Source organism: Symphalangus syndactylus, chromosome 18 (assembly GCF_028878055.3).
Source record: "Symphalangus syndactylus isolate Jambi chromosome 18, NHGRI_mSymSyn1-v2.1_pri, whole genome shotgun sequence".
Taxonomy (NCBI): domain Eukaryota; kingdom Metazoa; phylum Chordata; class Mammalia; order Primates; family Hylobatidae; genus Symphalangus; species Symphalangus syndactylus.
The window spans coordinates 18,007,790-18,030,465 of NC_072440.2; the positions used below are offsets into that span (position 1 = coordinate 18,007,790).

The 22,676-nt window shown below is 46.7% G+C and overlaps 1 protein-coding gene and 1 pseudogene across 1 annotated transcript in view; one reads left to right on the top strand and one right to left on the bottom strand.

The window, feature by feature from the left end:
• MEI1 (meiotic double-stranded break formation protein 1) overlaps positions 1 to 22,676 on the bottom strand; it is a 103,907-nt gene that overhangs the window by 62,163 nt on the left and 19,068 nt on the right. Inside the window, exons 5-11 of the mRNA XM_055253040.2 lie at positions 22,388 to 22,493; positions 20,283 to 20,486; positions 14,775 to 14,905; positions 9,067 to 9,181; positions 8,209 to 8,325; positions 6,515 to 6,614; positions 6,256 to 6,390 (exon numbers count right to left, since the gene is read on the bottom strand). Coding sequence (XP_055109015.2) covers positions 6,256 to 6,390; positions 6,515 to 6,614; positions 8,209 to 8,325; positions 9,067 to 9,181; positions 14,775 to 14,905; positions 20,283 to 20,486; positions 22,388 to 22,493 — 908 coding nt within the window. The remainder of the gene's footprint in view (positions 1 to 6,255; positions 6,391 to 6,514; positions 6,615 to 8,208; positions 8,326 to 9,066; positions 9,182 to 14,774; positions 14,906 to 20,282; positions 20,487 to 22,387; positions 22,494 to 22,676) is intronic.
• LOC129468727 (uncharacterized) lies at positions 16,715 to 16,803 on the top strand (annotated as a pseudogene).

Sequence of the window (22,676 nt, forward strand, 5' to 3'; positions counted from 1 at the left end):
CCCAGGTTCAAGCGATTCTCCTGCCTCAGCCTCCTGAGTAGCTGGGATTACAGGCACCCGCCACCACGCTTAGCTAATTTTTATATTTTTAGTAGAGACGGGGATGAACCACGTTGGTCAGGCTGTTCTCAAACTCCTGACCTCGTGATCCGCCCACCTTGGCCTCCCAAAGTGCTGGGATTATAGGCATGAGCCACCACACCCAGCCTAATTTTTGTATTTTTAGTAAAGATGGGGTTTCACCATGTTGGCCAGGATGGTATCAATCTCCCGACATCGTGATCCACCCACCTTGGACTCCCAAAGTGCTGGGATTACAGGCATGAGCCACTGTGCCTGGCCTATTTTATTTTATATTGTTTTGTAGGGATGGGGTGGCGCTATGTTGTCCAGGCTAGTCTCAAACTCTTAGCGTCAAGCGGTCCTCCTACCTTGACTTCCCAAAGTGCTGGGATTACAGGCACGAGCCACCGTGCCCAGCCAATATTTTACTTTGTATTATTTGAATACATTACTTTGTTAGAAATTTAAAAGAGAAAATATGGTAACAAAATAAAAGTTACTCTATAAATATGGGTTTCCTCGGTTATTTCTTTTTTTTTTTTTTTAGATTTCAAGCACCTTGCTAAGGAATAATTTCCCATTGTGCTGCTAGGATCCCTTAGTCTCACTGTCCATTTTAACATCCTTCATTCGCATATTGACTACCTATGAGGAGCCAGAGATAGAGCAGTGAAAAAACTGACAAGGTCCTTTAGCTCCTGGAGCTTATATTTTAGTGGGGGGAGGGGAGATACAAAACAAATGAATAGGCCAGGTTCAGGGGCTCATGCCTGTAATCCCAGCTATTTGGGAGGCTGAGGCAGGAGAATGGCGTGAACCCAGGAGGCGGAGCTTGCAGTGAGCCGAGATTGCGCCACTGCACTCCAGCCTGGGCGACAGGGCAAGACTCCGTCTCAAAAAAAAAAAAAAAAAAAGAATAAACAATAACTTTCAAATGTTCGATAGGTGTTATAGTAGTCTGATAAGGTCAATTAGGAAAGGAAATCCTGAATGAGACTTGAATGATAAGAAAAATGCAGTCACACAAAGATTTAAGGGAATATTATTTTGGGCAGAGTTGGAATAATTAGTGGCAGGAATAAGTTTGATGTGTTCAAGAAACAGAAAGCAGATCAGAGGAATGAACAAGAAGTGACTGAGTACTGCTTGTGGAGCCAGGGACCCAAATCTAATTCTTTAGATCCCAAATTGGGTGTTTTTCTCTATATGCTAGTAGCGTGGACAAATTGAGATTGAAGGTTCTGGAATAAAGCACCAGGCAGTTGGAAATGTGGTCTGGAGTTCAGGAAAACACTACAGTGGGCTAAATGGTGGTACCCAAAGATGTCAGGTCCTAATCCCTGGAACCTATGTTATTTTCTACAGTAAAGTTTTCACTGAGAATCTTGAGATAAAGCCATTATCCTGGATTATTCAGGTGGTCCCCTACATCCCATCATAAGTAGCCTTATAAGAGAGAGGCAGCCAGGCATAATGACTCATGCCTGTAATCCCAGTACTTTGAGAGGTCAAAGTGGGAGGATCACTTGAGGCCTGAAGCTCAAGACCAGCCTGGGAATACAGCAAGATCCCCATCTCTACAAAAAATAAGAAAAAAATTTTTGGCCAGGCACAGTGGCTCACGCCTGTAATCCCAGCCCTTTGAGGGGCGGAGGCAGGCACATCACGAGGTCAGGAGATCAAGACCATCCTGGCTAACACAGTGAAACCCTGTCTCTACTAAAAATACAAAAACAAAATTAGCCAGGGATGGTGGAGGGCACCTGTAGTCCCAGCTACTCGGGAGGCTGAGGCGGAAGAATGGCATGAACCCGGGAGGCAGAGCTTGCAGTGAGCCGAGATCACGCCACTGCACTCCAGCGTGGGAGACAAAGCAAGACTCCATTTCAAAAAAAAAAAAAAAGAAGAATAAGAAGGCCGGGTGCGGTGGCTCACGCCTGTAATCCCAGCACTGTGGGAGGCCGAGGCGTGCGGATCACAAGGTCAGGAGATCGAGACCATCCTGGCTAACACAGTGAAACCCCGTCTCTACTAAAAATACAAAAAATTAGCCGGGCGTGGTGGCGGGCGCCTGTAGTCCCAGCTACTCGGGAGGCTGAGGCAGGAGAATGGCGTGAACCCGGGAGGTGGAGCTTGCAGTGAGCTGAGATCGCGCCACTGCACTCCCGCCTGGGCGACAGAGCTAGACACTCCGTCTCAAAAAAAAAAAAAAAAGAAAGAAAAAGAAAAAAGAAAAAAAATTTTAAGAAAGAGAAAAGGCAGAGGGAGATTATACAGATTATACACACATAGAGAAGAGAAGACAATGTGATCAAAGAGACAGTGATTACAGTGATATGACCATAAGTCATGGAATGCCCGGAGCCACCAGAAGCTGGAAGAGGCAGGGAAGAGTTCCCTATTAGAGGCTCCAAAGGCAGTGTGGCCCTGCTGACACCTTGATTTCATCTCAGTGATACTGATTTTGGACTTCTGGCCCCCTAGAACCATGAGAAGGTAAATACCTGTTGTTTTCAAGTTTGTGGTAATCTGGTCCTGTAGCAATAGGAAACTAACACAGGCATTTTAGGCATGAACTATAGATTTGAGCATTATCAACATATAGCTAGTAGCTAAAGCTCTGCAAGTGGCTGAGAGCATTCAAAGAGAAACTACAGTAAGAGAACCAAAGCTAGAGGCTGGAGTTCATAGGTGTTAAAGAGCTGCCAGCTTCTGATTAAAGATGATGGAGTCAACAGATACAGTTACCTCTGCTACTCCTTACCAAAATGAAAGATAATTTTCTTTCAAGATATAAATTCAAAACAACAGAGAAAATACAAAAGACATGATAACATAACACTTTGGAAGTATAATTTGGCCCTCTGTATTGTGGATTCTACATCTATGGATTCAACCAACTGTGGACCAAAAATATTTTTTAAAATCTATAAAAAATAAAAATATGGCCGGGCATGGTGGCTCACGCCTGTAATCCCAGCACTTTGGGAGGCCGAGGTGGGGGGATCACCTGAGGTTGGCAGTTCGAGATCAGCCTGCCCAACATGGAGAAACCCCGTCTCTACTAAAAATACAAAATTAGCCCAGCGTAGTGGCGCATGCCTGTAATCTCAGCTACTCGGGAGGCTGCCACAGGAGGAGAATCACTTGAACCTGGGAGGCAGAGGTTGTGGTGAGCCAAGATCATGCCATTGCACTCCAGCCTGGGCAACAAGAGCAAAACTCCGTCTCAAAAAAACAAACAAAAAAAAACACCTTGGGAGGCCGAGGCGGGCGGATCACGAGGTCAGGAGATCGAGACCATCCTGACTAACACAGTGAAACCCCATCTCTACTAAAAATACAAAAAAATTAGCCAGGCGTGGTGGCACGCGCCTGTAGTCCCAGCTACTAGAAAGGCTGAGGCAGGAGAATGGCGTGAACCTGGGAGGCGGAGGTTGCAGTGAGCCAAGATCGCGCCACTGCACCCCAGCCTGGGTGACAGAGGGAGACTCCGTCTCAAAAAAAAAAAAAAAAAAAATACAACAATAAAAAAATATATAAAATGTAGGCCAGGTGCAAGTGGCTCATGCCTATAATCCTAACACTTTGGGAAGCTGATGCAGGCGGATCACCTGAGGTCAGGAGTTCAAGACCAGCCTGGCCAACATGGTGAAACCCCATCTTTAAATACAAAATTAGCTGGGCATGGTGGCGCGCACCTGTAGTCCCAGCTACTTGGGAGGCTGAGGCAGGAGAATTGCTTGAGCCTGGGAGGCGGCAGTTGCAATGAGCCAAGATCACGCCATTGCACTCCAGCCTGGGCGACAGAGCGAAACTCCATCTCAAAAAAAAAATTTTAAATACAGCATGACAACTATTTACATTCCATTGTTTGTTTGTTTGCTTGTTTGTTTTTGAGATGGAGTCTCACTCTGTGGCCTCGGTCTGGAGTACAGTGGCAAGATCTCGCATCACTGCAACCTCTGCCTCCCAGGCTCAGATAATTCTCCCTCAGACTCTTGAGTAACTGGGATTACAGGCATGCGCCATCATGCCCAGCTAATTTTTGTATTTTTAGTAGAGACAGGGTTTCACCATGTTGGCCAGGCTGGTCTTGAACTCCTGACTTCAGGTAATTGGCCCGCCTCAGCCTCCCAAAGTGCTGGGATTATAGGCGTGAGCCACCGCGCCCCGTCTACATTGCATTGACATTGCATAGTCGTCCCTCAGTATCTGTGGGAAATTGGTTCTAGGACCCCTGAAGATAGCAAAACCAGGATGCTCAAGCTGCTTACATAAAATGGTATAGTATTTGCATATAACCTATGCACATCCTCCAGCATACTTTATTTATTTTATTTTATTTTATTTATTTATTTATTTATTTTTTGAGACAGAGTCTCGCTCTGTCACCCAGGCTGGAGTGCAGTGGCACAATCTCGGCTCACTGCAAGCTCCGCCTCCCGGGTTCACGCCATTCTCCTGCCTCAGCCTCCCGAGTAACTGGGACTATAGGCGCCCACCACCACGCCTGGCTAATTTTTTGTATTTTTTTTTTTTAGTAGAGATGGGGTTTCCCTGTGTTACCCAGGATGGTCTCAATCTCCTGACCCCGTGATCCGCCCGCCTCTGCCTCCCAAAGTGCTGGGATTATAGGCATGAGCCACCACGCCTGGCCTATTTTATTTTATTTTTTGAGACAGAATTTCACTCTGTTATCCAGGCTGGAGTATAATGATGTGATCTCCAATCACTGCAACCTCCGCCTCCCAGGTTCAAGCAATTGTCCTATCTCAGCCTCCTGAGTAGCTGGGATTACAGGTGTGTGACACCACATCCGGCTAATTTTTTATATTTTTAGTAGAGACAGGTTTTCTACTACATGTTGGCCAGGCTGGTCTCAAACTCCCGACTTCAGGTGATCCGCCCACCTTGGCCTCCCAAACTGCTGGGATTATAGGCATGAGCCACCGCACCTGGTCCTCCAGTATACTTTAAATCATCTCTAGATTACATATAATACCTAATACAATGCAAATGCTATATAAATAGTTATTATACTGTTTGGATGTTTTGTTTTGTTTTGCTTTTGAGACAGAGCCTTGCTCTGTCACCCAGGCTGGAGTGCAGTGGCGCAATCTTGGCTTACTACAACCTCTGCAGCAATTCTCGTGCCTCAGCCTCCTGAGTAGCTGGGACTACAGGCATGCGCCACCATGCCCAGGTAAGTTTTTGTAGAGATGGGATTTTACCGCATTGGCCAGGCTGGTCTCGAACTCCTGACTCAAGTGATCCGCCTGCCTTGGTCTCCCAAAGTGCTGGGATTACAGGGATAAGCCACTGTGCCCAGCTGGGTTTCTTTTTTTTTTCTTTTTCCTTTTGAGACAAGGTCTCACTCTGTCACCCAGGCTGGAGTGCAGTGGTGTGATCTCAGCTCACCGCAACCTCTGCTTCCCAGGTTCAAGCAATCCTCCCACCTCAGCCTTCAAGTAGCCGGGACTATAGGTGTGCACCACCATGCCTGGCTAATTTTTGGATTATTAGTAGAGACAGGTTCTGTCATGTTGCCCAGGTTGGTCTTGAACTCCTGGGCTCAGGTGATCCAACCCACCTTGGCCTCCAAAAGTGCTGGGATTACAGGTGTGAGCCACCATGCCCAATGTATACTGTATTGTTTAGGGAATAATAACAAGAAAAAAAGTCTGTACGTGTTCTATACAGACACAACCATCCATTCTTTAAAATTTTCAGCTGGGTGCAGTGGCTCACACCTGTAATCCCAGCACTTTGGGAGGTTGAGACAGGTGAATCACCTGAGGTCAAGCGTTTGAGACCAGCCTGGCCAACATGGTGAAACCCCATCTCTAATAATAATACAAAAATTAGCCAGGCATGGTGGTACATACCTGTAATCCCAGCTACTTGGAAGGCTGATGCAGGAGACTCTCTGAGGCAGAGACTGTAGTTAGCTGAGATCGCACCATTGCACTCCAGCCTAGACAACAAGAGCAAAACTCCATCTCCAAAAAAAAAAAAAATTTTCAATCCATGGTTGGTTGAATCCATGGATGTGGAATCCACAATTATGAAGGGCCAACTATATTAGGTATTATAAGTAATCTAGGGATACTTAAATATCAGCTGCCCTGGCCTCAACAGGCCCTTAGGTACATTCAGGGATGGAAAGTTCAGCCTGCCTGGGTCTCTCACCTCAGAAAAGCAGAAGTGGCCTTCAAGGCCTCAGCAGCCACCTCCAGCACAGGGCTGCTGACTGCTTCTTGGAGGGCACGGCCAGCATCTCTGCACATGGCTGAGCTTGTGAACAGCTTGATCTCCTCTGGCTGCCTGAGAAATGGTAGATGAGAAATGAGTAGGTGAACTCTTATCACTGACCCCACCAGGAATGAAAGCCCACTTTTCCTTCTGCAGTCTGGCCCCTACAAGCCTCATGTTCCACCACTTTGCTCACCGGGTCAGGATTTCAGCGAAAAGCAGCAGGCCCTGCTTGTGCAGCTCTATGTTGTTCATCTTCAGGCTTCCCTGCAGGCTCCTCACTACTGCCTCGATCCCTACCACAGGATGACATGACAGAGGCCAGGGATCAGTGCTCTCTTGTTCCTTCACTGCCCACCCAGGAGAGGTGACAGGCTCTGGACAGCATGTATCAGTTGGAGGCCACTCCTGGAGGGACCCTGACAAGATTGAGCTAATGGGACCAGACTGTGAGATCTTTGAGGCCGGGCCCTCATCTGATTCATCTCCCCAACACCCAGTACAAGCCATAGCACAGTCCCTGGCACTTGAGGTTTTCAGTGAACACCTACTGACCAAGCCATATTTTCTCCACTTGGCATACTCCTGTTCCTCCTTGGAGAATCAGGTCAAAACCCCACTCCTCCAAAAAGCCTTCCCTGATCCACTCAGAGCTGTGAACCTTCCCTGAGCCCCCAAAGCTCCTGTGCTTCCCTCTAGCAGAGCTCTAATCAGCTCACAATGAAATTTCCCTTTGCATCTCTCTCCCTTTTCTGAGGGCAAGGACCAATGTTATTTGTTATCTCTAAATCTCCAGGTCCCAGCCTGGTGCCTGGCATAAACTAGGAATATAAAATGAATGACTGACTGTGCCTACTTTAAAAATCTAGATGTGGTATAGTAAGTCCCAGACAGTGCACTCACGCCTGTAATCCCAGCACTTTGGGAGGCCGAGGCAGGCACATCACCTGAGGTCAAGAGTTCGAGACCAGCCTTGCCAACATGGCGAGACCCTGTCTCTACTACAAATACAAAAAAATTAGCCAGGTGTGGTGGCAGTCGCTTCTAATCCCAGCTACCCAGGAGGCTGAGGCAAGAGAATTGCTTGAACCTGGGAGGCAGAGGTTGCCGTGAGCCGAGATTGTGCCATTGCACTCCTGCCTGGGCGACAGAGCAGGACTCCGTCTCAAAAAAAGAAAAAGTCGCCCGGCATGGTGGCTCACGCCTGTAATCCAGCACTTTGGGAGGCCAAGGCGGGTGGACCACAAGGTCAGGAGTTCGAGACCAGCTTGGACAACATGGTAAAACCCCATCTCTACTAAAGATACAAAAAATTAGCTGGGTGTGGTGGCACATGCCTGTAATCCCAGTTACTCGGGAGGCTGAGGCAGGAGAATTGCTAGAACCTAGGAGGCGGAGGTGGCAGTGAGCCAAGATCACGCCATTGCACTCCAGCCTGGGTGACAGGGTGAGACTCCATCTCAAAAAAAAAAAAAAGTCTCAGACAAGGAAGGACAGTTTCAAGAAACTTTGAAAGAATAAATTAGCAAAACTTAAAGACTAGCTGGATGGTTAGATACCTGGGGCATGGGAAAGAACTAAATCTAAGTTTGAGTAACACTGTTTAGAGTTGTTGTTAACATGCAACAGGAATTCATTTAGTGGCTAAGAGAAGTGTCCTTCCCTTGCTGAAGCGTCTAAACATATATACTTCTGATAATCAGTGAACAGAAGAACATTTGGATATCAATAATTGCATATGAAATCTGGTAATGAGTTTGGGCTGATGAAATGTCTAGACTCAGTGCTACCCTCCAAGGTGGAGGCTAGCCCCCCAACACTGCTGCTGCTACCCAACTGCAAACTGCCGTCCACCCAACCCAAAGCTAGTACAGGACCCTTACTACCAACCATACACCGTGTGGCACTTGGAAAAAAAGAGTGGCTCTTCTGCCAGGAGTGTCAAGCAGTTATAGCTGGACCAGACGAGCACTTCGCTGGAAGAAGAAAGATGCTCAAAGAGGAACTCTGACAAGGGAGAGGATGAGAAAACAATAAATGACAGCCATGTGATCACAATCCCTTAACTGATGCTAAGGCCTTGGATTTATTCAGCACCTTACTCTTGCTACTTCATCTGTTCACATATCCTCTCCATGAGTCATGATAATCAATCCACTAATAAACCTGGAAAGTGCCCTTGGTTATGGTTTAACCTCTTCTTTTTAACAGATGGGGAAATTGAGTCCCAGAGAAGAGGCACTATTAGTGGCGGAAGTAGAACTGGAAATTAAGTCTCCTAATTCTCAGAATGGGCAGTGGCGTGGATGAAGGAAAAAGAGATTTTAGAGTCAGAGAGACTTGACTTTTTATCCCATCTCTGCCAATGACTAGGCCTGCCAATTATTTCATTCTCTGAGCCTCAATTTCCTTACCTATAAAATAGTGAAGATGAAGACCTAAATGTGGTAACATTTGCAATGCATCTCATAACAGTCCCTGCTCATAACAGTCCCTTGAAAAATATTGTTTCCTGTTGCCTACCTGGTCCACAGGTCTTTCCACCACCCCACATTAGGTTTTTATTCATAGGTGACCAAATAAATGACAAAAATCAGTAACAAATTGCTCAAAGTCATACAAGAAATCTGTAGCAATAGGATTCAGATGTTATGAGACATAGTTCATAGGGTCTGTCATACACAATTGAACCTGTCACCACCCCATCCTTCTAGTATAGGGAGGAGAAGGTTAGAAGCGTTCCCCTACCTGGGATGTCAGCGTGGATGAAGGCTGGGGCATGCTTCGCTGGGGAGTGGACAAGCACCGCAGTTATACAGTGAGCACTGGCCACCTGCAGGGTTTCATCTCTAGAGAGGAGAAGCTGGAGAAACAGGCAGCAAAAAGTACCCCAGTCACACCACGAATAGGACCAGAAAAACTGGCCTAGGTGCCTCAGGGCAATAGCCTAATTCATTTCTGATCCTTCCTGTCCCACATGGCACCAGGCACAAGGATGGTGCTCAGGAGAGCAGTTATGGATTATGGGAAGGGGTGTCTGTGAACAGCAGCAGGTGAGAAAAATAAGGAAAGAACACAATGTAAAACCCACCAGGGGCACTCAAAGAACACTGTAACTGTTATCATCAATAAGGGCTCAAGCCTTCATTAACAAAAGTACTTTCAAAGTCCTCATTTGGTTTATTTATTTATGAAACAGGTCTCACTCTGTTGCCCAGGCTGGAGTGCAGTGGCATGATCATGGCTCATGGCTCACTGCAACCTCTGCCTCCAGGTCTCCAGCGATCTTCTCATCTCAGCCTCCTGAGTAGCAGGGACTACAGGCACATGCTACCATGCCTGGTACCTTTTTTTTTTTTTTGAGACGGAGTCTCGCTGTGTCACCCAGGCTGGAGTACAGTGGCATGATCTTGGCTCACTGCAACCTCCGCCTCTCTGGGTTCAAGCGATTCTTCTGCCTCAGCCTCCCGAGTAGCTGGGACTACAGGCGTGCACCACCACACTTAGCTAATTTTTGTATTTTTAGTAGAAACAGGGTTTCACCATATTGGCCAGGCTGGTCTCAAACTCCTGACCTCGTGATCCACTTGCCTTGGCCTCCCAAAGTGCTGGGAATATAGGCATGAGCCACTGTGCCTTGCCTTATTACTATTTTTTTTTTTTTGACACAGGGTCTCACTTTATCACCCAGGCTGTAGTGCAGCCGTATGAACACAACTCACTGCAGCCTCAACTTCTCTAGCGTAAGCAATCCTCCTGCCTCAGCCCCCCAAGTAGCTGGGACTACAGGCATGCACCACCACCCTGGCTAATTTTTATTTTTATTTTTATAGAGACAGGGTTTCACCATGTTGCGCAGACTGGTCTCAAATTCCTGAGCTTAAGCAATCCACCTGCCTTGGCCTCCCCAAGTGCTAGGATTACAGGCATGAGCCACCATGCTCAGCCCCAGCTCATCTTAAAATTTTTTATAGAGACAAGGTCTCAGTATATGGCCCATTCTGGACTCAAGTGATCCTCCCACCTTGGCCTCCCTAAGTGCTGGGATTACAGGCATGAGCCACTGCGCCCAGCTGGCCCTCATCTGGCTTTGATGTTTGCAACAATTCTGTGACATAACAAGGAAACGTTCTACTATAAACCTCAATTTACTGAGTGCACAGAAAAGATTTAACACAGTAGGCCTGAGGCTATTATACTTAGAAAACCCTGTCTGCAAGGCTGGCTCTCGGCTGGGTTTGGGAACTTGGATTTCAGGAGGGTTCCTACCAGAACTGAGAGAGTGGCTCACTGTGACTAAACTATTTGTACAATGAACAGTTGACCCTTGAACAACACAGGCTTGAACTGTGTGGTTCTACTTATACGCGGCCTTTTTTCAACTGAACGCTGATGGAAAATGCAGTATTCACTAGATGCGAAACTGGCATATGAACAGGGCCAACTTACTGGAGTTTGCCAGGGCTGACTGTAGGACTTGAGTATATGTGGGTCTGGGTATATGCCGGCGGTCCTGGAACCAAGTGCCCGTGTATACGAGGGACAACTGTAGTTTATGCTGAATACCAGTTTTCCTTCTGGGAGTCTGGAATTTTGGTACATGCTCAGCAGAGGATACCTACATGAACAGCCAGTCCCCTGTAAAAACCTGGGGTGCTGACACTCTGATGAGCTTCCTCAGTAGGTAAGGTTTCACATGTCACAGTGCATTCCTGGGGAAATTAAGAAGTGCATCCCATGTGACTCCACTGAGAGAGGACTCTGGAAGCTTGTGCTGGTTCCACCAGACTTTGCCCCATGCACCTTTCCTTTTGCTGATACTGCTTTCCTTACACTGCCATAAATCGTAGCTATGAGTATGACTACACGTTGAATCCTATGAGTCCTCCCAGCAAATAATCAAACCTGGGGGTAGTCTTGGGAACCTTTAGCAAAGTTAGGTTACTTACTAGGCTACACAGCTGGTAAGTGGCAAAGCTAAGGCACAAACTCAGGTCAGCCAAGTCCAGATCTAGGAGTCTTCCCACAACTGTGATGCCTCCCCCATCAGAATTTTTAGATCAGGCATATTTGCTACTCCAAACATCTCAGTGAATTTCCACTGCACTCTGAATAATATCCAAACTCCTACTGGTCACCATAGCTATTAGGGATGCCTCTAACACTTTCAGAAATCAAGAAAAGCGTTAACTGCAACTACAGATTTTAAGTATCATAGAAGCTGATTTTGGGAGAGAAAAATGCCAAACAGAATATACATCACCAGAAGAATGGAGGGCATACCTGGTTTTACAGCTTTTAAGAAAAAGGACCAAGTAGACATGAGACTACTAATGTCTGGTAAAGATACATCTGAGGACTGCAAGCTTAACCCCATCTCAACCATATTGGACTTACAAGTGGACACATAAACAGCCTTCCTACTTGTCAGACATATCAGGAAAAGCAAAAAAAAAAAGCCAGATTTTCTGATAGTATATAAAGGAGTTTAGAAATTAGGGAAGCCGAGGCAGGCGGATCACGAGGTCAGGAGATCGAGACAATCCTGGCTAACACGGTGAAACTCCGTCTCTACTAAAAATACAAAAAATTAGCCGGGTGTGGTGGTGGGCACCTGTAGCCCCAGCTACTCGGGAGGCTGAGGCAGCAGAATGGCGTGAACCCGGGAGGTGGAGCTTGTAGTGAGCCGAGATCGCACCATTGCACTCCAGCCTGGGCGACAGAGCGAGACTCCATCTCAAAAAAAAAAAAAAAAAAAAGAAATTAACCTTTATCTTGTTCTCTTTTATAAAAGAAATGACATATTGTATCCTAAGATGCTATTGATGTAAGGCGAGCCAGTATTTTATGTACCACTAAGAAAGAAAAAGTGCTACCAATTCAACTATGATGCACCATTGATGGTAAAATGTCTCCCAATTTCAGAGCTGTTAAAATGTGAAAAAATGTATCTCAGAATCAAAGAAATATGATATGTATCCATTAAAACAATGATTCTTGGTTTAAAATAAATATTCTTTTTTGAAGTTTAATTGGTTAAATTTCATTACACTTCAGTTTTGTGACTTCATAACACATTTTTAGTTTCCCTGTTGTTGTTTAAGTACCTATGTTTGAAAATGGCAACAGTAACTGCTTTTAAGTTACTGCTTTTAAGTTTTAAGCTTAAAACCACACTAAAACTTATGGAATACGTGTGTGATTCCTAAGTCAGAAACCTGATCCTAGCTCATTACACTTGATGACTGACATTTAAACTCTGAAATGGACTAAACTATTTTCTTTAGAAGTGAGTTCCTTTTCTTGCTATAGTCTCAGGACAAACCTTTTCTTGCTATATTCTCCTGCCTCAGCCTCCCAAATAGCTGGGATTACAGGTGTGTGCCACCACGCCTGGCTAATTTTTGTATTTTTAGTAGAGACAGTTTCACCATGGTGGCCAGGCTGGTCTCGAACTCCTGACCTCATGATCCACCCGTCCCGGCCTCCCAAAGTGCTGGGATTACAGGCATGAGCCACTGCACCCGGCCTCCCTTCTAACTTCTAACCAGAGCTCCTCCTCCTCTTCCTTGCTGCAGAAAGAGCCCCAGAGTTTGGGCAATCAACGCCTGCTATCACATGAGGGTTTGCAGCTCTGCCAGCCCCTGTGCTGAGCACTGGGGAAAGATGCCAGACTCAGGTTTTGCCCTCAAAGAGCTCCCAGCCAGTCAACCACAATATGGTATGAGGTAAGCACTGTGACAGTGGGTCACATTCTGCCTAAAGGAGCCAGGGTGACAGGGGAGCCCTACAGGATTGAAGGCTGACTCAGATCAGCAGATACAGAGAGGAGAAATGCCCTATAGGCAGAGGAAGAGCAACCGCACAGGCACTGAGACAGGATGACCTAGCATATGCAGGACCAGGGAAAGACTGCATGTGGCTGGAGCACTGGGTTGTGGGGTGGAAGAGACAGGAAAGTGAAGCTGAAGGATATCCAGATAGAGAAGGTCCTCAGTACCAAGCTCAGAAGCTGATCCCTAAAGCAATTGAGGTGACTTTGTTTCTATTGCTGTAAGTATTCTCCATATTCAGGCAGCCAAAATGTGAAGCGGAAGTGCAGAGGTAAGAATTTGCGGCCAGGTTTGGGGGCTCATGCCTGTAATCTCAGCATTTTGGGAGGCCGAGGCAAGCAGATCACAAGGTCAGGAGTTCGAAACCAGCCTGGCCAGCATGATGAAGCCCCATCTCTTCTAAAAATGCAAAAAATTAACCAGGCATTGTGACTGGGCGCCTGTAATCCCAACTACTAGGGAGGCTGAGGCAGGAGAATTGCTTGAGCCTGGGGGGCGGAGGTTGTAATGAGCCAAGATCACGCCACTGCACACCAGCCTGGGCAACAGCGAGACTCCATCTCAAAAAAATAATAATAATAATTGAACAACTGAGGCTAGGTGCAGTGGCTCACACCTGCAATCCCAGCACTTTGGAGGCCAAGGTGGGAGAATCACTTGAGCCTAGGAGTTGAGACCAGCCCAGGCAACATAGAAAGATCTCTGTTTCTACAAAAAATTAAAAATTAGCCATGCCTCATGGTGAACACCTGTAGTCTCAGCTACTCAGGAAGCTGAGACAAGAGCATCGCTTGAGCCCAGGAGGTTGAGGCTGCAGTGAGCTGTGATTGTGCCACTACATTCCAGCCTAAGTGGATACAGCAAGACCTCGACACTTAAAAAAAAAAAAAAAAAAAGAATTTAGAAATGAAAGGAAACCTACTTTCTATCACCGAGGCTGGAGTGCAGTGGCATGATCATGGCTCACTGAAATCTCCGCGTTCTGGGATTGAGCAATCCTCCCACCTCTGCCTCCTGAGTAGATGGGATTACAGGTGTGCACCACCACACCCACGCCCAGCTAATTTGTTTTTTTTTTTTGACATGGAGTCTCGTTCTGTCACCAGGCTGGAGTGCAGTGGCACGGTCTTGGCTCACTGCAACCTCCGCCTCCCAGATTCAAGGGAGTCTCCTGCCTCAGCCTCCCGAGTAGCTGGGACTACAGGCGTGTGCCACCACGCCCAGCTAATTTTTGTATTTTTAGTAGAGATAGGGTTTCACTGTGCTGGCCAGGATGGTCTCAATCTCTTGACCTCATGATCCGCCAGCCTCGGCCTCCCAAACTGCTGGGATGACAGGCGTGAGCCACCATGCCCAACTTTTTTGTATTTTTTATAGAGACAGGGTTTTGCCATGTTGCCCAAGCTGGTCTTGCACTCCTGGGCTCAAGCAATCCACTGACCTAGGCCTCCCAAAATGCTGGGACTACAGACATGAGCCACCGCCCCCAGCCAGTATATTATTTTGCCCAGTAAGAAAACACTTGGAAATCTGAAATAGGAGTGGTAGATGAAGACAAGGCCCAAGAAGCACTCGGGTCCCCTTGTTATTGAACCTACAGACCAGGAATCACAAGACAACTACCTTTTTGAGCACCAAAGGCAGTGAAGTATCTCCTGATGACCCTTCGATATTCTTAGCACTTTCTCCCAGTCCATCCTGGTTCATGATCATGGACACAAAGAGATCATACTTCAACAGCTGCCTCAGCAAACCTAGGAAACAAAGGGATTGGGAAGTAAGGCGAGAGGAACACAGGCACCAAAGTACTCCCAAGATAGCCCCTCAGACATCCCCAGAGAAACTTCTTCATCCCTCCACAAATATGAAGAATGGTTAGAATCCTTAAGCACCAATTTGCTTTTTGCACCCAGCTCTCTTCCACACATATCTAGTGAGAGCCCACTAAGTGCTAGGCCTAAGGGTCTAGGGATTCAAGAGTAAGCAAGATAAACATAGCCCGACTGCCTCACTCAACTATAAGTTTCACGAGGGCAGGAATAATGTGAGTTTTTTCAACATAACATCATCCATCACCAGGCACAGTTCCTGACACATAGCAGGAACTCAATAAATATTTTTTGACTAACAAAGAGAGCATACACTCCTGCAGGAGAAACAAACACAAAAACAAGTCAGACAAGGCCAGGCGTAGTGGCTCACACCTGTAATCCCAGCACTTTGGGAGGCCAAAGCGGGTGTATCACTTGAGGTCAGGAGTTCAAGACCAGCCTGGCCAACATGGTGAAACCCCCTCTCTAGTAAAAAAATACGAAAAGTAGCCTGGCATGGAAGCACGTGCCTGTAGTCCCAACTACTCAGGAGGCTGAGGCAGGAGAATCGCTTGAACTCAGCAGGCACAGGTTGCAGTGAACTGAGATGGCGTCACTGCACTCCACCCTGGGTGACAGAGTGAAACTCCATCTTGAAAAAAAAAAAAAAAAAACAAGTCAGACAAATGACCCTTATAATTGTGATAAATGATATAAATGAGAAATACACAAATACATGAAAATGTATATGAGGATTTAACCCAGTGCGGGGGATCAGTAAAGCCTTCCATCAGCAAGTACCATTTAAGCTGAATCTGAAAGATAAGTAGGTAAAACTAGGTGAAGTGGGGAGAAGTATTCCAGGTACAGAGAACAACATTCTAGAAAATGAAAGAAAGCCAGAATGGCTGGGGGGAAAAAAAGTCCAGAAATTATGTTTGAGAAGTAGTCACAAAAGACCACATAAGCTATGTTAAGGATTCTGGTACTCATGCTGGGATTCATGGTAAGTCACCAAAGTGCTCCAAATAATACATACTTTAAGAAACAAGTAAAGAAATGCATGTCAGAACATTAAATATTAAAATTAAATAATGTGGAAAAAAGCCCAGAGGACCGTGGGAAATCAAATGAACCATCTAATCTAGCCTGGGGGCCCAGGGAAGGCTTCTATAAGAAGATATTTGAACCAAATCTTGAAGGATGAGAAGTTGGATGCGAGCCAACTTCTGGGCAGCAGAGTATATAAAGGCAGGAAAGCATGGTGTGTTCCTGGAGATGCATTTGGTTCAGTAAGGCTGAGTTAGGGTGGGGACAGATAGAGAAGTGAGAGATGAGGCTTGAGAGGTTAATAAGGGTTAGACCATAAACAGCTTATGAGCATAGTGGGACCCCATCTCTACAAAAAAAAAAAAGAAAGAAAGAAAAAAATTAAAATGCCTGGCAAGGTGGCGTACACCTGTAACGCCAGCTACTTGGGAGATTAAGGTGGGAGGATCACTTGAGGCCAGGAGTTCGAGGCTGCAGTGAGCTATGAACATGCCGCTGTACTTCAGCCTGGGCAGTAGAACAGGAACCATCTTTAAAAATAAGTAAATTAAATAAGAACTTATGAAGATATTGGGTTGTAAAGTAAGTGAATAAGATGATATAAGACCCATAGCGCTTCAAGGGTCCAAAGGATGTGACTACATCCCTGGCTGAGGGGAGAGGGTTGGAAGGAAAGGCTCTAGAGAAGAGGTGACCTTTAAAGTGTTGTCTGAAAGAAGGTTAGCACTCCCCTTGACCAGGATAAAAGAGGCCTTTGGGTCTGACAAACAAGCATAGGGTTAATTTTTTTTTATTATTTAAAAAAAAAAAAAAAAAAAGGCTGGCCGCAGTGGCTCACGCCTGTAATCCCAACACTTTGGGAGGCCGAGGCAGGCGGATCACGAGGTCAAGAGATAGAGACCATCCTGGCCAACATGGTGAAACCCCATCTCTACTAAAAATACAAAAATTAGCCGGGCATGGTAGCACACGCCTGTAGTTCCAGCTACTCGGGAGGCTGTGGCTGGAGAATCACTTGAACCCGGGAGGCGGAGGTTGCAGTGAGCTGAGATCGTGCCACTGCACTCCAGCATGGTGAAAGAGCGAGACTCCATCTCAAAAAAAAAAAAAAAAAAAAAAGAGGTAGCATTTAAAAACGGGGATTCTGGCTGGGTGTGGTGGTTCATGCCTGTAATCCCAGCACTTTGGAAGTCCAACGCACGTGGATCTCTTGAGCCCAGAAGTTCGAGACAAGCCTGGGCAATATGAGACCCAGACTCTACAAAAAAAATTTTTTTAATTAGCCAGGCATGGGCTGGGCACGGTGACTCATACCTGTAATCCCAGCACTTTGGGAGGCCAAGGTGGGCGAATCACGAGGTCAGGAGATGGAGACTGTCCTGGCTAACACAGTGAAACCCCGCCTCTACTAAAAATACAAAAAAATAGCCGGATGTGGTGGCACACGCCTGTAGTCCCAGCTACTCAGGAGGCTGAGGCAAGAGAATTGCTTGAACCTGGGAGGCGGAGGTTGCAGTGAGCCGAGATCGTGCCATTGCACTCCAGTCTGGGCGACAGAGCGAGACTCCGTCTCAAAAAAAAAAGAACGGGCGCGGTGGCTAACACCTGTAATCCCAGCACTTTGGGAGGCCCAGGTGGGCATATCCTGGGGAGGCTGAGACAGGCGGATCATGAGGTCAAGAGATCAAGACCATCCTGGCTAACATGGTGAAACCCCATCTCTACTAAAAATACAAAAAAAAGGCTGGGCGCAGTGGCTCACACCTTTAATCCCAGCACTATGGGAGGCCGAGGTGGGCGGATCACGAGGTCAGGAGATCGAGACCATCCTGGTTAACACGGTGAAACCCCGTCTCTACTCAAAAAAAAATATATATATAGAGAGAGAGACAGGGATATATATATATATATATATATATATATATATATATATATATATAAAATTGGCCAGGCGCCGTGGCGAGCGCCTGTAGTCCCAGCTACTCAGGAGGCTGAGGCAGGAGAATGGCGTGAACCTGGGAGGCGGAGCTTGCAGTGAGCGGAGATCATGCCATTGCACTCCAGCCTGGCCGGCAGAGCGAGACTCTGTCTCAAAAAAAAAAAAAAATTAGCCGGGCATAGTGGCAGGCGCCTGTAATCTCAGCTACTCGGGAGACTGAGGCAGGAGAATGGCGTGAACCCGGGAGGCGGAGCTTGCAGTGAGCTGAGATCACGCCACTGCACTCCAGCCTGGGCAACAGTGCAAGACTCGGTCAAAAAAAAAAAAATTGAGCCAGGCATAGCAGTGCAGGCTATGGTCCCAGCTACTCAGTAGGCTGAGGTGGGACGATCATTTAAGCCCTGGAGGTCAAGGATGCAGTGAGCTGTGATCCTACCACTGCACTCCAGCCTGGGTGACAGAACAAGACCCTGTCTCAAAATAAATAAGTAAATAAAAATTTTAAAAAATAAAAGTGGGAATTCCCAGTATAACCAGTTGAGATTTCCCTCTGCTATGGTTAGGTGAGCTGTAGGACCGCCCAGGGCCTCACCCTAGGGCCTGTATTTGCACCCTTTTGTTCTATATGCACTAACTCCAATACTGCCCTGCTGCAAGTTACCGCAGATACAGGCTGCTTCATACCTTGTGCTCTGGCCCGTGCTTCTGCCTTCCTCCTCTCCCCACAATTTAGGACTCAGTCCAGGCATCCTTTCCTTTAGGAAGCTTCTCCTGTCCCCTGCTCCCACCCTCTGCTGTGCACCTCCAAGATGGTACTCATCACACTAGACTCTAGTTGTTCATGTGTGTCTTCCACACTGGCCTGTGAGCTCCCCCAAGATAAAGCTTGGATTTGATCATCTCTGTGACCTCAGGGCCCAGCACAGGGCCTGTTATAGAACAAATGCTCACTATGTATGGCTAGGTCATTCATAACAGAGCTCCTGATCCAAATTTTGAAAAGAAGCTGCTGTCACCCGTAGACTATGCTTTTCTCTACAGTTTCTACCTGAGAACAAGCCCTCACCCAGGCACCAATCACAGTGCCCATCTGTTCTGTCCAAAATAAGAAATCTCCCTGCTTAGAACAGTTGATAGATCTTATGTATTTATGTAAAAAAATAGCAGGAGAGGACGTTAAAAGGGTATGTTGGGGCTTCTAAAGAGCCTCAAGTAACAAGCAGAGAAACCTAGTGCCATGGTTTGAATGTGTTCCCCAAAGTTCATGCGTTAGAAACTGAATCCCCGATGCAGTGGTACTGGGAGCTGGGACCTATGGGTGGTGTTTGGGTCATGAGTTTGGGGTTTGGTTTGGACTCTCATAAATGAATTAATGCCATCACCATGGGAGTGGGTTTGTTATCATCAGAGTGGGCTCCTCATAAAAGGACAAGTTCAGGCCAGGCGCAGTGGCTTGCACCTTTAATCCCAGCACCTGGGGAGGGTGAGGTGGGTGGATCACCTGAAATCAGCAGTTCGAGACCAGCCTGGCCAACATGGTGAAACCCCGTTTCCACTAAAAATATAAAACTTGGCCGGATGTGGTGGTGGGCACCTGTAATCCCAGCTACTCAGGAGGCTGAGGCAGAAGAATCACTTGAACCCGGGAGGTAGAGGTTGCAGTGAGCTGAGAACACGCCACTGGACTCAAGCTGGGCAACAGAGCAAGGCTCTGTCTCAAAAAAAAAGAAAAAGAAAAAAAGAAAAAAAAGGACAAGTTCAGTCCCCTCTAGCTTTTTCTCTTGCCCTCTCTTTGCCCTTCCATCATGGGATGACAGAGCAAGAGGGGATTCACCAACTGCCAGCCTCTGGATCTCGGACTTCCTAGGCTCCAGAACTGCAAACCAATAAATTTCTGAACCAGTAAGTTTTTCATTATAAATTACCTAGTCTGTTATAACAGCATAAAATGCACTAAGACACCTAGGCTTTACCCTGGAGGACAGAGGGAACCATGGAAGGATTTCTGACTTAAGAAAGTGACAGGATGTGAGCTGTACAATGTAAAGATTAACTTGCCAGCAAATACAGGATGCATCAGGGCAGGCAGTAAAGGCAGAAAAAATTGCTGTCCCACTTTCCTTCCTATTTTCCTCCATAGGCAACATTCTTAAGATGTCATACCAACTCTAGGCATCTTTCACACAGTGTGCCTCTTATCTCTCAAACCTTGTGGCTTCTACCTTTTGCAAAACAGCAAACTTCCCCACTACTAGAGAACTCAATATCTCAAGTCTTCTAGCAAAATGTCAAAAACTTATTCTCCCTTTTTTCTCCAGCCTCATGTCTTACCTAAGCAGTTAATCTGCAGCTCCTTTGTCTGGGCACCATCCAGGATGGAAAGGAAGAGGGGGAAAAGCTTCTCCCGGAAGTGTCCTGAAAGCATCTCAGCTGCCACTGGTGAGGAGTATAGCTTCCCATAAAGGTAACAGACAGAAGCTTGTATGCCCTCACTGGGGTATACTAAGCCTCTCAACAGATGCTCCATCAGGTTGCCTGTCCAGAAAACAACCAAGGAGCCAGGGGAAATCTCACAATGTCAACTGCTATATGAAACTCCAATCTATTATTCCTAACGGGGTAGTAATGGTAAGTCCCTATAATCCCCCACAATAAATGCTTTCTGCATGCTTAATCTAAAGGGAAAACCAAACTGGGCACAGTGGCTCACACCTGTAATCTCAGCACTTGGGAAGACCAAGGTGGAAGGATCACCTGAGGTCAGGCGTTCGAGACCAGCCTGGCCAACAAGGCAAGACCCAGCACCTACTAAAAATACAAAAATTAGCAGGGCATCCTGGCACAAGCCTGTAATCCCAGCTACTTGGGAAGCTGAGGCAGAAGAATCGCTGGAACCCACGAGGCAGAGGTTGCACTGAGCTGAGATCATGCCACCACACTCCAGCCTGGGCAACAGAGCAAGACTCCATCTCAAAAAGAAAAAAGAAAAAGAAAGCCAGGTGCGGTGGCTCATTCCTGTAATCTCAGCACTTTGGGAGGCCAAGGTGGGAGGATCACTTGAGGCCAGCAGTTTGAGACCAACCTGTTCTACATAGTGAGATCTGGTCTCTAAAAAATAATAATAATTAGGCTGGGCACGGTGCCTCATGGCCGTAATCCCACCACTTTGGGAGGCCGAGGTGGGCAGATCACTTGAAGTCAGGAGTTCGAGACCAGTCTGGCCAACATGGCGAAACCCCACCTCTACTAAAAATACAAAAATTAGCCTGGTGTGGTGGTGGACGCCTATAATCCCAGCTACTCAGGAGGCTGAAGCAGGAAAATCACTTGAACCTGGCAGGCGGAGACTGCAGTAAGCCAAGATCATGCCACTTCACTCTAGCCTGGGTAACAGACTCTGTCTCAAAAAATAATAATAATTATTATTATTAATTTTTCTAAAAAGGGGAAACCAACTTAAAGAAGTTATTTACCCTTTGGTAAATCCTCTGAGAGATATTTATTTGCATTTCACTGATAGAAAAAAGTGCTTCTGTATTCCAGAATTCCTCCTTCCATCCAAAAGGAAGGTTCATAGTAGATACTTAATTAATTTGTGTTAAAGAATGAATGGAGCCGGGCACGGTGGCTCACACCTGTAATCCCAGCACTTTGGGAGGCTGAGGCGGGTCCAACACCAGGTCAGGAGATCGAGACCATCCTGGCTACCATGGTGAAACCCCGTCTCTACTAAAAATACAAAAAATTAGCCGGGCGTGGTGGCAGGCTCCTGTAATTCCAGCTACTCGGGAGGCTGAGGCAGTAGAATGGCGTGAACCTGGGAGGCAGAGCTTTCAGTGAGCCGAGATCCTGCCACTGCACTCCAGCCTGGGCAACAGAGCGAGACTCATCTCAGAAAAAAATAAATAAATAAATAAATAAGTAATGAATGGAAGGCCGGCGTGGTGGCTCACGCCTGTAATCCCAGCACTTTGGGAGGCTGAGGCAGGTGGATCACCTGAGGTTGGGAGATAGAGACCAGCCTGGCCAACATGCAGAAATCCCATCTCTACTAAAAATACAAAATTAGTCCAGCGTGGTGGCACATGCCTGTAATCCCAGCTACTCGGGAGGCTGAGGCAGGAGAATCACTTGAACCCGAGAGGTGGAGGTTGCAGTGAGTCGAGATTGTGCCATTGCACTCCAGCCTGGGCAACAAGAGCAAGACTCCGTCTCAAAAAAAAAAAAAAAAAGAATGAATGGAAATAGTCCAAGAATAGAGTCAAGAAACTGACCTTTTTCAAACTGACTGACATACATTTTGCAGATGGGGAAACTGAAGGCTAGAGCAGGAAAGTAATGACTTCCCAGGTGTACAGAGTGAATGGGGCACCCAAATGGCAGTATGATAAAAGCAGGTAAAAGGGTAGTGGCAGCTCCTCCCACAGGTCACTCACCGTGCTCCATTACAAGCTCGTCTGCCAGAGCAGGGATGGCATCCACCAACTTGCCAAGAAGGGTCAGGGTGGCCAGGCTGCCTCGCATGGAGGGCATGTTACACAGCTACAGAAAGTGAATATGCTCCATTCTGTCAGTTAGGATCAGGACGGATCTTCCACCAAAACTGATCTTGCCCTACCCACACCAATGCCTGTATTGCATGTGTCTCTCACCACAGTCAGCAATCAGCTTTTTTAGCTTAGTGTCCAACTCCCCCATTGGACTGGGAACTCCCAGAGGAAAGGG